General features: G+C 41.6%; 1 protein-coding gene across 1 annotated transcript in view; it reads right to left on the minus strand.

Moving 5' to 3' along the window:
• GABRR1 (gamma-aminobutyric acid type A receptor subunit rho1) overlaps nt 1-14359 on the minus strand; it is a 33304-nt gene that overhangs the window by 4989 nt on the left and 13956 nt on the right. Inside the window, exons 3-8 of the mRNA XM_052690500.1 lie at nt 10989-11098; nt 9591-9658; nt 6907-7130; nt 4484-4566; nt 3149-3289; nt 2618-2770 (exon numbers count right to left, since the gene is read on the minus strand). Of these exons, the coding sequence (XP_052546460.1) occupies nt 2618-2770; nt 3149-3289; nt 4484-4566; nt 6907-7130; nt 9591-9658; nt 10989-11098 (779 nt within the window). The remainder of the gene's footprint in view (nt 1-2617; nt 2771-3148; nt 3290-4483; nt 4567-6906; nt 7131-9590; nt 9659-10988; nt 11099-14359) is intronic.

Raw genomic sequence — 14359 nt, forward strand, 5'->3', positions numbered from 1 at the left:
TTTTTTTTTGTAGCTTGCCTCTGGACTCACCATAGTGGGAAGTTATCATTTACGTTAAAAATGTGCATTACTAAATTCAGTACAACAACATCTGCTTCTATTGTAAAGGATAAGAAAATTCTATCTCCACAAATTTCTGAACTTGGACTGTAGGTGATCATGATGGATTGTTGTCTCCTACATGAGCCGAACCACTCTTGCATGTTAATATCTCTACAATCAAACCAACTTGTTCACCATTCCTGAGCATGTCCTATGCCAGGTGATTGGCATAAGGAGGTGACCACACCACCACTCTCAGGAGAGAACGATTGACTTCAGCCATGGGGTGGATTGTGTTGGTGCAGCCCCCTACCCGCCTGTGATCTCAGGATAAGGCAGCACTGTGCTCCTGTCTTCGTTACAAGAGCAGGAAGATGGAATGATTGGCCACCTGCAATACCTGCTGCCTGGATTGTAGTCCAGTCTATAACGTACCAGATCTGGATGGTCTGGGAAGGATTGGAATTGTTCGGCTGGTGGAATGTTCCAGAATTATCTCAGCTGCCTTGTGTCCAGAATGAAATGTCACTGAATGAAGACAGTCAACTTGTGGACCTATAAACAGAGGTCCTAAGCAAAGAGCCCCTTGAGCTCTCCAGGGTCACACTGGACTGTGATACTTAATGTCCTTCTGAGCTGGGATACCTCTTAGGACAGACCCCTCCAGGATTGAAGCTCATTCACTGACAAAAACCAGTGAGAAAGAAGGGTGAGTAGTTCTCCAAGGGGGAAATCTTCGGGTATGCAACAGAGTTTAGAACCCCCCACTACCCTGCAATAAGCCTCACATCACCCACGCTATTCTTGAATCTTTAACCAAGTCACACTTTCAATTGTAGCAAAGTCTGTTGAATGATGGTTTTAAACTGGCTGATGATAAAGTATGGACAAAGTGATGTCAAGGATCATACAATCTAACTTGTGATTTATATAAAAATATTAATAAGTCCTAAATTGCTAATAAATCAAACCTACGCAAAAATCTATTCATGACAGTGTGTTCGCAACCCAGAAAGCCAACGGTAATACTGGGCTGCATCAAAAGAGTTGCAGCAAGCACATCAAGGGAGGGGGTTCTCTCTACTACACTCTCATGAGACTCCATCTGGAGTAATGTGTACAGCTTTGGATGTCCTCAGCATTAGAAGGACATGGAGCTGTTAGAGTGAGTCCAGAGAAAGGCCACAAGGATGACCAGAAGACAGGAGCTCCTCTCCTGTGAAGAGAGGCTGAGAGAATTGGGATTGTTCAGTCTGGAGAAGAGAGAGCTCCAAGGAGACCTTAAAGTGGCCTTCCAGTACCGAGAGGAGGCCTACAGGAAAGACTGGGATGGCCTTTTTCATGGTCTGATAGTGACAGAGCAAGAGGGAAGAGTTTTAACTAGAAGAGGGTACATTCAGATTAGATATTAGAATGAAACTCTTAGAGTGTAAGAATTCCTCTCTGGGGAAATGAAGCACAAGAACAAGTTGCCTGGAGAAACTGTGGATGCACCATCCCTGGAAGGGTTCAAGGTCAGGTTGAATGGGACTCTGGGCAGACTGATCTGGTGGGTGGCAGCTCTGCTCAGAAGGGTGAAGGGGTGGAGCTAAATTATAAGATCCTTCCAATCCAATCCATTCTATGATTATATGACTCCACAATTTTATGTTTCTATGTTTATATGATGAATAACCATAAAGGACTGAATTCACAGGAGCATTCAGAAAAGTTCTCCTAAACTCAGTGCCTTTATCTCAAAAAGCCATGGCACAAAACTTTTAGTTCCTGCTGAATTATGATTCATGGCAATGGATGGTGATTCTAAGCAGACATGTGGTCTGTTGCTGTATCTGTTATTAATATTTCCTCTCCAACTATGAACATAATTTTTACAATAAATAAAACTCTGAGATGTGTTCCCTGGAACAAATGGAAGCAAACCTGGGCTTCAAGTCTGCAAATATACAAATGGCATTTTGCAAAGGGCAAATAATCTTCTTCAGAATGTTTATGTCAACAACATAATTGTGCTCCCATGGTGATTTCTCTGGCACATGGCTTCATCTGCTTGAAATGTGTTTCAGAAGGGGATGCTGTATCCCTCACACTACACTGTAATCTAATTTAACAAGTTGAACAAGTAAGGTAGGCTTGCTGTTTTACTTCCACACACTCTGTGCTAGAAAAGCTCAATAAACTGAAATGTTGTCACAGCTGTTCTGTAATGTTTTCCACCTTCTTACTCACTGAAGCCTTTGAAGGATACTGGTACTTCATTTCTCTATGTCCAATGCATCTGTTAGCAGCAATAGAAGCAGAGCTTGACATTTGCTCCCTGATTTGCAACATATACAACTAGCACTTGTCAGAACAGGAAAGGCAGTTCACTTCGCACTGCAGGGCAAATGGAGAGAGAGATGAGAGTAAGACCTCAGCACAGGGAGAATGTGTGTCACAGCTGATTTCTGTGCCATCAGGCAATGAAGGGACAACACAGAGGCAGTGCATAGCACCGGTGATTTTGTCTTGGTGGTCAAAACCATCATTGCATACAACTGGCCTTCAAGTGTGCTGACTACAATATTGTTTTTACCTAAAGGGACTCTGGCAGGAACTGCTCGACGGTCAATCCAGAAAGACACCCAGGACAGCATAACCATGAGAGTGGCGGGGAAATAGGTTTGGAGCAAGAAGAAGAAGATGTGTCGACGCAAGGTGAAGTTGATGTAGAGGCGATTGTACCATCCTGTGGAATAGGGAGAAGGAAAAAGAGAAGTCACACCACCACCAAACTACTTTCAGATAAGGTGTTATATCAGTGGGAATAGCACCATATTTGCTTTTAGGAAAAGAATTAATCACATATCATTGCAGTTTACAGAAGAGGCTCCTTACTGAACCAACTATCATACTCACAACACCTCTCAGGATCACATCTTCCAGAGATGATAATACAAGCTGTACATGCAGGGGTTGTAACTCACCTTAAAGTTTGGTGTGCTCTTGAAGAGGTATTGTCTTTCCAGACTATCTAATCTAATGATAGAAGTCTAAAGATGGAGTGGCCAAGAACATAAGTCTGCAGCTCTTTCCCCTGGCCTCTGCTAGGGATTCTAGTACCCACCTGTGCTGCTATAAAAGGCAAGTTTTGTGGTAGTGTGGAACTCCTGTATCAGGAATTGGGACAGCGATATCCTCTCATCTGTTTTTAGGGAATCATTTCCATTCTTCCAGTAGAGCATGAGGTCATCTTCTGTGTAAGCATCTAGGGAAGCAGAGCAAGCCTCAGTGCAGTGCAGTGAGCCAGCTACTATAGCCTAAGTTGCGTTCACACACTCTTCCAAGGCTACCTATGAGCTTCAGCTGAAAGGGACAGTGCCACTGTTTGACTGGAATCTGCAGCATTGGTGAGTATGGCTGCAGCAAAAAATGAACAGGCTCATCATCACAGTGCTCAGTCCTGATGATGCATTTTGTAAATATTTTAGTTTCTCTTACCTTCACTTCACACATATAATCAGATATAATCAGTATATCAGGTTACCCACCACATCAGAAATTGTACCATTCTAAAATCAGAAGCAAAGAAAGAAGAGGAAAGAGGGTAACAGGAGGAACAAGCTATTATCAGTGGTCTGAGGTGTGCAGAAGGACAAACTCTTGAGCAAACCTTCTGTCTATAATGCATATATGAACATTACAGGTCTTGTTTTTTTAATGCATATGGAAATATAGTAATGTTGATCCTTTCAGATGGGTTTTAATAATAGCCTTTCCCAGACAGAGAGGAAAAAATATTCTGTAATAACTTTATTAAAATATAACTAAGATTATAATTGTGTATTTCAGACTTAAGAAGGAGAAGAAACAACTCTTAAAAAGCTAGAAGTTTGAAATGTAGTTGTAAAAATGCAGGACTATTTTATGTAAACCACACCTGGGAAAAAGCAGTTCTTAGTAAGCTGGGTTTGTCACTCACGGATGTAAGAAACACCAAGGGAAGGTGATCGGCTTGGCGGCTCCATTGTGGTTCCTAAACCACAGATGAGCAGATGTGCATGGGAAGGGCACAGAGCCATTTTTTTCTGTGTTAAGAAACACAGAAATGTTGATCCTTTCAGCTGGGGTGCTGGGGAAGTGGGTGCTGCTACACACCTGCAACCTGTGGGCAAGTAACCCAGTGCCTTCTGGGGATAGGAATGCAGCAGAGCAGCCCAGCTGGATTGTGGGGACACTGGCAAAACAGCACTCACAGCTGGCATTTGCAGACACTGCCTTGTTGTACACACCATCTAATTCTAGATAAAAATTACAGGCAGAGAATTTTTCTCAGTGTTGAAGTTCTCTGGCTATAGTTGGAGCCCTCATGAATGTAGCAGTTGCTGCTGGATATAATTAAACACCGTTCAGGTCCCCACAGGGTGCAGCACTCAGCTTCTCTGTGGCTCTGCTTACTTACAGCTTTCAATCTCCAGGGAGCACGTCTGTGTATCCAGGGGAAAGCGACTAAAATCCATGTTGCACATCGCTGTTACTGTAACCCTGGGAACAATAAAATCCACCTCATTAAAAACGGCTTTGTGTGACTGAAAAATAGTAAAGCTGCAAGATGATTTTGAGTGACTACTTGGTCACTGTAAATAAACACCTTCCATCTAGCTAAAGACATTCTAGTGAAGTTAGAGCTATTTTTTCTTCACAGCAAACCAGTGTTAAAAAGGGGGCTAGAGAGTTTGGCCATAATAAATTGCTACCAAGCGATACAAGTACTGGAAAAGAAAACGAGGAAGAACAGAGAGAGGGCACTTTTTCCCTTTTGCCATCAGATCTCTGCAGAGATCTGTGCTTTCAACAGCTTCTTTGCACAGTGGAGTAATTTGGGTTTGTCAAAGCCCAGTGCCGTGCAGGATGTGGGCAGTTTTCTCCATGCACCATGACCTCCATCGGCTCAGTGAAAGCCCGGTGATCGCACATGGGTGTCAGCCAGCAGAGGGCTCACCTCCAGTCAGGGCTGGAGCTGACGCACATCCAAGACCACTGAAATGCTCCACCTCACCTATCAAAAACCCCGGTCCCAATGTAGTCTGATTACGTCAATTTTAATAGCAGAAATCTGTGTTTGCACTGGAAGGATCTGTAAGTCTTTACTCCACTAGCTTGAACTCTAGGGAAGTAAATGAATATAAAAACATAAATTGCAGTGGGGAAAGAATTAATGAATAATAACAGGATTAAAGCTCGACAGACAACTGTCACATAATGATAAAATCAAGATGCAGTCTCTTATGTTAGTACTCCTTATGCATGTCTGGGTTCACGTTGCTTCCCTATCCAGATTTTATCTTAGAGTGAAGCTGCTTGGCTCAGATTTACTGCTTAGGTGCCAGCGAGGTTTAGAGAGCTTTCCAAGAAAAGAGAAGATGTTTGGTAAGAGTTTTAAAAAGGCAGACAGCAAGGAAAAAAATAAAATGTACAGGCAAAGGCATTCAGAAAAGGCTCTCAGTTAGCAAAGACATCTTTGTTTTTAAGTATTCATATTTCTCTTCCAACCATAAAGAACTTCGGCCCGCAGTGACCAATAAATAAAATACTGAAGAACTGTCACCCTGTTATTCGAGATGTTCACTACCATTTCATGAAGGCCAGTTGAAAGTAGCCTGTTAAACGTAAGTCTGTATATGGCAGCACCTGTGTAGTTTGATATTCCTTCCCCATCATTGTTAAATAGCCAAAACACTTGCAGTGTAGATCATGTGTAGCATGTAGCTGTAGTTGAGTTTTATGTCATTCTATTGTCATTTTGTTATTGTGCTAAGGGTCTGAGCAAACTTTTCAAAGACACGAAGAACACCCGAACCATGTTTAATACACCGGAAGAAACAAAAAACTTTAGTAACAATAAGATTAGCACTATCCAGGCTGCGACTCCCAACAAATAGTATAAGAATATCAGAGAAACAAGAAAATTTCTGTCAAATAGTTACTACAAAGGACTTTGTGCCTTACTTTTTTTGTACTGTTTCCTTTTGTAAAAGGAAAAATACTTTGTCAGGCTGAGGAGTAAAGCTCAGCCCTACCTCCACCACTCCTGGAGGTTATTAATGTGCCCTCAAAGACCTCCACAATCATCCCAAGCGACATGTTCTAAAGCCTTATCATTAGTTAAAGTTAAATCTATGCTTCTTGGTGCTACTGACCTCCTGCAGTCAGATTTTCCTTCTTTTTGTCCTTCAGAATACATTATCTATCTGTTGTTTGGCTTATTTATCGCATGTTTTGCTATTTCATTGCTATGGAGCTGATGTTGACATTCTTGCATCAGAATATTGTACAGCAATTTCCTCTCTCATAGGTTTTTATGGGTCATTTGGCAACACTTGTTTTGTAACTGAATGGAGCTGCAGGCATGAAGAAGCAGCACTGATATTAGTTTCTTTTGGAGAGTGACAGATGATCCCGAATTAGCATCTCCACATATGAAAGCAGCAGTTAGGAAGAAGTTTTAATAATCTTCAGTCTTATGGTCAGTAATGTTCAACTCCTTGGTGAGGCATCTGATTTACATTTGAAACTTGAGATCACTGCTATGGAAAAGAGGGAAGGGGAAGGGAAGAGATGGGACACAATCTTCCTAGGAATTAAGCTCCAGTCCTACTTCTCGCTCTGCTTACCCAAACCCCCCAGCTGTTCTCCCTGAACATATGAGCATTTTTCTTATGATAAAGGAAGAGCCTCTTCCTCATGATGTAAATGGCTAGTCAATGCATTCACATTTTTACTTTTTTTTATTGTGAAGTCATGTGGAAATGAAATACACGAATCAATTAAACCGCTCTCTCTCTCATACCACTAATGGCTCACACTGACCAAATGCATTTTTACCTGAGGCTATAAAGTACCTTCCCATCTGGCTGGACCCGCAGCATGACATTGTCAGTGGTGGTGTCATGGATGAAGGAACGTTTGGAGTGGACAAAGAACATGTCAGGGACCCAGATCTTCTTCACCAGCCTGCCGTCAAATGTCATGCTTTGGTTGTTGGTGCTGGGGAAGGACAATCTCTCATCTTTCCAGTAGTGCCTCAGATAAAGTGTCATGGTGAAGTCCTGCAACAAAAAGGTTTGTGTCACAACCCATGCCTTATCAGCGTAGCAATGATTTCTCTTCTCTAGTGCAAACTGCACCTTACAAAGCACTGTTCACGAAGGCACATCCACTCTCTAAGATGGCAGGGAACATGAGTTAATGTGTTCAGAAATCAGACACCATTCATCCAGAGGCAAATTTATCTCTGAAATCAAACATTTTCATTTTGGTGTCTGTGAGTCACTCCAGGGACCAAAAGGGAAATACACAGAGGCAGCTGTCAGCAATGAGCACTACCAACAATTTAACCCATCATCCCTACAATGCTGCATTTCTGGAGTTGAGAACAACTGCTCCAGCAGCTGCTATAGCAATGTTCTTATTCTGGACAGCTAGAGAAGTGCTGCAGAGAGAATTCTTCCTCCAGTATAGCAAATGATATGCTCAGTATTTGAATGAAATGTTTTATTTTGCTCTTAGGCTCCCCAGGGAGATGGCTCAGTCACCACCCCTGGATGTGCTTAAAAACAGTCTGGATGTGGTGCTCAGGCACATGAGCAGAGGGTTGTTAGAGTTAGGGTAGTATGATTAGGTTGTGGTTGGACTTGATGATCTTTAAGGTCTTTTCCAACCTGAGCAATTCTATGATTCTATGATTCTGCCCACATACTGCGCATTCTAGATGTAAGGTATGATCATACTCTTTTTACTCTATTGTATTTTGAGTCTGATCCCAGTAGGGCATCTGCTTGGGTTTGTCTTTTTACTTATTTCAAATAAATTGATCGTGTATCTAATGAAAAATACATGCACAAGTTTTTATAAGCATGGTATCTTAGAATGTAACATAATACATTGCCCTTAATCTAAGGGAAGTTTATCTAACACCTGTACTTGTGCAAAGCATTTGACACTGTCCCACACAAGAACCTTATCTGTACACTGAAGAGACATGGATTTGACAGATGGACAACTTCAGTGGGTAAAGAATTGGTTGATGATGGCACTCAAAGAGTTATGGCCAACAATTTGATGTCCAGGTAGATATCAGTGAGCATGGTATAGGACAAGGGTTAAAGGTTTTAAACTAAGAGGGTGGATTTAGATTAAATATTAGGAAAAGGTTATTTACCATGAGGGTAATGAGGCACTGAAACAGCTGAAACATGCACACAAAGCAGCTGCCCTGCACCAATTGTGCTGCCATACAACTGTGCTCCTCACTTAACCAAGGAGGAGGTGAGGTGGGTGCTCGTAAGAGTACAGAGATGTCTGAGCTTTCTGTGAAAGCTTCAGAGCTGTTCAATGCATTTGCTGGAGCAGCAGAACAGTTCTGAAAATATTTTATAAATGGAGTGTGATTTTTTTTCTTCCAAAGCTAAAGCATAGCTGCTTAGAGACCCTCGAAATGCTTTAACAGGGCGAGTTGGTTACAGGGCTATCTCCCATTCTCCTTCTGTGTTCCTGCTCTTTGGTGTGGGCTGTTGTTGTGTCATGCCTGCATGTAAAATATTCCCATGGAAAATCTCATGCAGAGATCATGCCTTACTTTCAGCAGTGTTTTATGATGATGAAAGCCCCTCCAGCAGAATCCAGAACGCTTAAACAACATTTGAAAACTGTTTCCACCTTACCAATTATATGGTAGCATAAGAAGGACAGAGACTCAGTAATGAAATCAGCCTGTGCAGAGTGGCAGCACTGGACCTGTGTGCTCCTGAAATACTACTTCAGCGTCAACATGAAGGTTCAGGATGGACTCACAAAGCCTTACACCACACAGTAGGGGTGGCACAACTGATGCTGAGCCAAAAGTGGTCTCTGAGGAAACTTCTGTCCTCTGAAAACTCTTGCCTTCTTACAACTACACACTTCCCAGTGAGATGGGAAGCTCACTGAAAGGGTTAAACCTTCCTCTGAAGTGAGGGGACATTGAAATGTCGGGTATTTCTGTTCTCATGGTGTTGCTGCCATATGACAAGTATGCTCTCACCAGGGTAGTTCTCAGGACAGATTCTGGCTGGGACCAACCTCTCCCCTGATCATTTCAGAGCATGGCCAAAGTGAAATCTTATCAGCAATATATCAGAGCACCCTAAGCCTAACACAGTAATTGGTCTCCTCAGAGCTTTTACATGCTATCACTTCTCAAGAAAATGTAACAACCCAAATCCTTTGGGGCAGTTTTGGCAGTGTTCTATCACTTTCTTTCTTAGAGAAAAGAAAATGTCAGATTAACTTTCATTCCTTTTCCTTTAAGACATTTAGAGGGATGAAAAGATGAGGTCAGTAGAAGTAATTGCCAGCAGATTCACTTCAAACAAAGTGCCCAGGAGACAGGAGTCTCCATCCAAGGAGAAATTCAAATCCAAAAGCCAGAGCCCCAAGCAACCTGCTCTATCTCACCCTACTCTCAGCAGGTTTAGGATTAGGTGGTTTCCAGCAGTCCAGTCCAGCGTCAGCCCTTCTGTGACACTTACCATATCCACCTCAGAAATGCTGTCCAGACTTTCAACTTGGACATCCACCCCTACAGGAATTGCAGGGCCTAGGAAAAAAAACAACAAAACACAAAAGTTGAGGAAGTATAAACCTGATGAGATAAAGTTTTGGCATCTTAGAAAATAAATGTTCAGTCTGGAACAAAACAACAGTAAAACAATTAGAAGAAGCAATTGGAATTCATAACAAAAACCTCCTAATAACAATAAAATTCAGCAGTGAGAATGACCTCTTACTAACTTTCTCTTTTTATTGTTACATTCTACATCCCTTCAAAATTTAAAAGTAAAGTCTCTAATGGTCGAGGTTTTTGCTTGTCATACAGATGCCCACAGAGATCCTATGTGCATGGAGAGCAGAGATGGTACAGCTAAGGGCACGTGAGAGATTTACTCCAAATTTTCATCACTTTCTCTGCTCGCCTCTCAGGCTAATACCACCCTGAAAACTGCTCTGCATCTTTGGCTTTCACATCGCTCACGGCTTGGCTGTGGAAAGGGGAAGGTGCGGGGTAGGACTACACTACAGGACTCAGGTGTGTGCCATGGAGCTGAGGTCACATCCCATAATTGGGATTTTCTTCTTTTTTTTTTTTCTTTCCTCCAGACTTTGACTTGCCCCTCACGTACCTCTGGCAATTACAGTGCAGGAGAACTGACAAGATAAATAATGCTCACGTTAGTGGGTTGCTGTGAAACTGAAACCTTTTAAAATTAATTGAACATGTTGGTATTTGGTATATTGAGCTTTTAGCAAAAAACTTACTTTCATGAGAGTGTATAATGGTATCCTGGATTTGAATGACCATCTGTCAGCCAGAAAGGGTAGATAAATTTCATCATTCTCTAATCCACAGGCTGAAAGAAAGCATGTTCCCCTTCATCCTGTTCCCTTAAAGCTCTGGTTGCTGTACAGCACAGCCACAAAACTGTGAGCAAGCATTAGCACACAGCAGTCGAAATATTTTCTTTGGTGTTAGAAATGAAACAGCCAGGTCAGCAAACTTGGTATGTGATTTGATTATGCACACAAATTGCCACAGGAAGCCATATCTGTAGAATTTCCCCGTCATCCAGGAATACATGCAAAGTGTGTTTGGAGGTTTTATCAAAAGAAAGTGTCATTGAGTATCAGGAATATTACATTGCCTCTAATCATATCTCCACGACTTCAACTAAGTTGTTCGTTTTTCAAGGAAGAAGGTCATTTCACTGCACCACTATCCCCCCAAGCATGCTATGGATTTACAGTAAAAACACTAATTAGAGAAAGAAAAGGCTCTGCTCGTCCCTCTGCTTGTTGGCCCAACTTAAAGCTACAGTATAATGAAGTGATAGTGCAAAATAGGAACAGTAACAAATATGCAGATTGTGTACCTCCAAAACCTGGTCTCATGCTGAAGTCATGGTCATCTATTCGCAGCAGCTGTTCTGACTTTGTCAGTGGAGATTTGGTGATGTCAGGGCTTCGCTTTAGGATAGGACTACTAGGAAGAGAGAAACACAGCTATGAGCCCTTCACAGTTCATGGGAGAGATATTGACCCACTTCACTCCAGTCCAAAAATGAGAACCAGCTCATGTTCATGTTCTCATTAAGCCATAGCCTTGTGAATGCAGTGCTTGGCAGCATGTCATTACAAAATGGCCCCCATGCTCAATATGGAGCACTTAGGCATCTGTGATAGTTCTGACACACTGAGAAAACATTTGCTTTGTGAGTCTTTGTCTTTGTAAAATTACCTGTGCTTACAACACAGTTTGAATATAACAATTCAAATATATGTCCTAGAGAAATTACGTGTGTGGGTAAGTGAGGAAAAGGAAATAAGAGACAAGATTTCTGACACTGATTTCTGACAGGATGTGAGGCCAGGAATTAGGGAAAAAATATATAAAATAAGCTACTGGCTGTTGCCCAGGAACAAAATGGAGACAGGCTGGGAACCAGGCCAGGAGGCAGGCCATCCCCTAACTGGGGATAAACTGATTAGCTCCTGCTCCAGTTTTCTAACAAAGATAAAAAGGAGCATTAAAGACAAGAGAGCCAGGGATGGTCTTGCAAAAGCTGTTGGAGCTGCAGTGAGCACTGAGCAGAAGATGCTCTGCTTCTCTTTCAAGGCCATCTCTGAGGGCAAAAAGCATTGTTTGACTCCCCAGCACCTTGGCCAGGATGGGAGCTGTAGCAGCTCTTCTCAGCTACGCCATGCCTGTGAAGCCTTGCTGCACTCTGAGCAGCCACATGAGAGCTGCTAGGGCAGCAGGAGAGCTCAAAAACAGAGGAAAGATTTTGCTGTTTCTTCATCTGAAAAAAAGATGATACGCTCCAAGGGGTGTTTATCTGACTATGCAGAAGACGAGTCTGCAATAGATCAAAGAGACAGAGAACAACAAAGAAACTTGACAGGGAATATTTTCCTGTGATAAAACTCTTCATAAATGAGATTGCTTAACCGTGCTGTACTTCTCGTGCCTGTACTGAGGCCCACAGGCAGTGGTACCTCAAAATACCAACATAACAATCTCCTAACACAGACTGGACTACAGAGTATCTTTCAAAGATGCTCAGTCTCAATTTAATAATTTCTAGGGGTGATGAGTTGCCTACATCCATTGGTGAATTCTTCAAGTTGTTACTTATCCCAAAGGACACTTTAAAATGTGGTCCTCTCTTCTGCTTTAAGTCTGTTTAATTCAACCTCTTCCCATGGCACTCTGCCCCTATAATAAAATGGGAAATCTACAAACCAAAATAGTTTCTAATCTCTCTGTTAACAGTGATTATATATGAGTATTTTTCCTGTCTTGATGAAAAGCTCATTTTCCAAACATTGAATTGTTCCTATAGTTCCTCCTATTTGTCAGCATGCAGAAAGGAGTAGGTGAACAAAAGTAGTAAAGTAACAGGTAAAGGTACAAGAAAATAACACAGAAGTGTTTAACATCAAAAGGTTTGCCTAGGAACCTCAGTTGTCAGCCACTGGCATAGAAGAAAGGGAATTATTTGGACAGTGAACAGAGGGCATAATTCTGAGCTATGGAAAGACCTGTGGGATTGCAAACATTCATTGGGAAATGTTTATACCCAGCTGAGACAAGGGAATGTTATTACCAGGGCACTAGCAAAGCCTCGGACATTTGCGAGCAGTCTGGGTTGCTGATGCTCAGAACAGCAGTTTCTCCCTTACACATTCAGAGGGAAGGGTGAGCAGCATGATGGAGAGCCAGGAGATAGGAGATCCAAGGGAAGGGAAGGTGCAGGGCTCTGTGGGTGAGTCAGCAGAGGGTGAAAGGGCCAAACAAAACTGCAACGTCAGCTAAGAACAAATGTTAGGATTAAATTAGGGTCAAAATTAATGTCTCTAAGCAACAGGGCAGGAAGGCTCTGCTTTCCTTAAGGTGGGGCTGGAGAGAATGTTTCTTCCATTTGTGGCAGGGAGATGGTCCTTGTAGTTATTAGGGGTGAGATCTGGTCACTGCAAAGTCCCTCTCCTTCCTAGGCTTTTAGAGATTGCACATTGGTTCTCCCATTTCACACAAGGCGGTGAGCACACTCCCTTGCTCCCTGCTTTTGAGTGCAGTTATACATCATACATTTCATGGGGTTATTCATTCCAAAGTGCATCCCTCGCCCTTTGGGACCACGCACCTGATGACCATGCCTTTACTCACATGCATTTGGCATGTTGCCCAAATAGGCTGCTGGCCAACATTGTTTGGGATGATTAACCAATCCTACAATTATTTGCCTCCCCACTAAGCTTTATACTCTTTGTAAGCTTCACTAGCAACTCTTTCATGGGTTTTATCATCCTGTTACTCAAAAGTTGAAATAACAGCAGTTGATAATAGATTTCTTCACATTTCTGTTTTAAACAGCTTGCTTAGAGATAGTCTTCCACATACAATGAGATTCTGAGAAACCAGCGCCACAGTTTTTAATCTATTTATAATGGATATGTGATTTGTTTGCATGATACTACTATCTAGTGCTAAGGTTTACATGTATCTCCTGAGTATATATCAAATACTTCATGGATGCCTGACTCCATCATATGACCATTCTGGCCTTTGTCACATTTGCCAGCTTCCAACAACAGTTTCATCTGAAACATAAGGAGGATATTTTTTAGAATTACATTTCTAAACTTAATAGAAATGTATTAATATATGTGTAATAGAGCTTTTATTTTTAAAGTTTCCTTTTATATTTGCAGGAATAGCATTACTGGGAGACTTTTTGTACTTTCAACTTTTATTCCCACTTTTTATGGCTCTATGGGTTTTTATTTTTCCTGCCACTGAACTCAACTTCTCACTTTCGAACTATGCCTATGATATTGGGAATCACTTTTGCTCATCTTAGTTTTTTGGCTATGTCCTTATCACAGTGGCTCATTTTAAAAACTTGAAAACTCCTATAGAAGTATGAAGTCAGAAAAGTATGGAGTATAAGCATGAAGTGGAAAAAATATTTTTGGATTGAGTTGTGATTTTTTTTTTTTGTAAAAATGTGAGAAGATATGAATGGTGTTATTTATTTTGGATAAACTTGTAAAACCAATAATTTTTATTCTATTTTAGATGAAAAGAATGAGGATTTAATTTTATTGGTTATTGTTATGTTTTTTTTTCTCTTAGATTTCTTTTTTCCCTTCAAATTTTCTGTTTTCAACTTGGTGAAGAGGGACGGATATGCAATCAGAATAGAAAGGTGAAAACACTTCTATTCCACCAGAAGGCATGCAG

The sequence above is a fragment of the Tympanuchus pallidicinctus genome, unplaced genomic scaffold (assembly GCF_026119805.1).
Source record: "Tympanuchus pallidicinctus isolate F22 unplaced genomic scaffold, pur_lepc_1.0 scaffold1, whole genome shotgun sequence".
Lineage (NCBI taxonomy): Eukaryota > Metazoa > Chordata > Aves > Galliformes > Phasianidae > Tympanuchus > Tympanuchus pallidicinctus.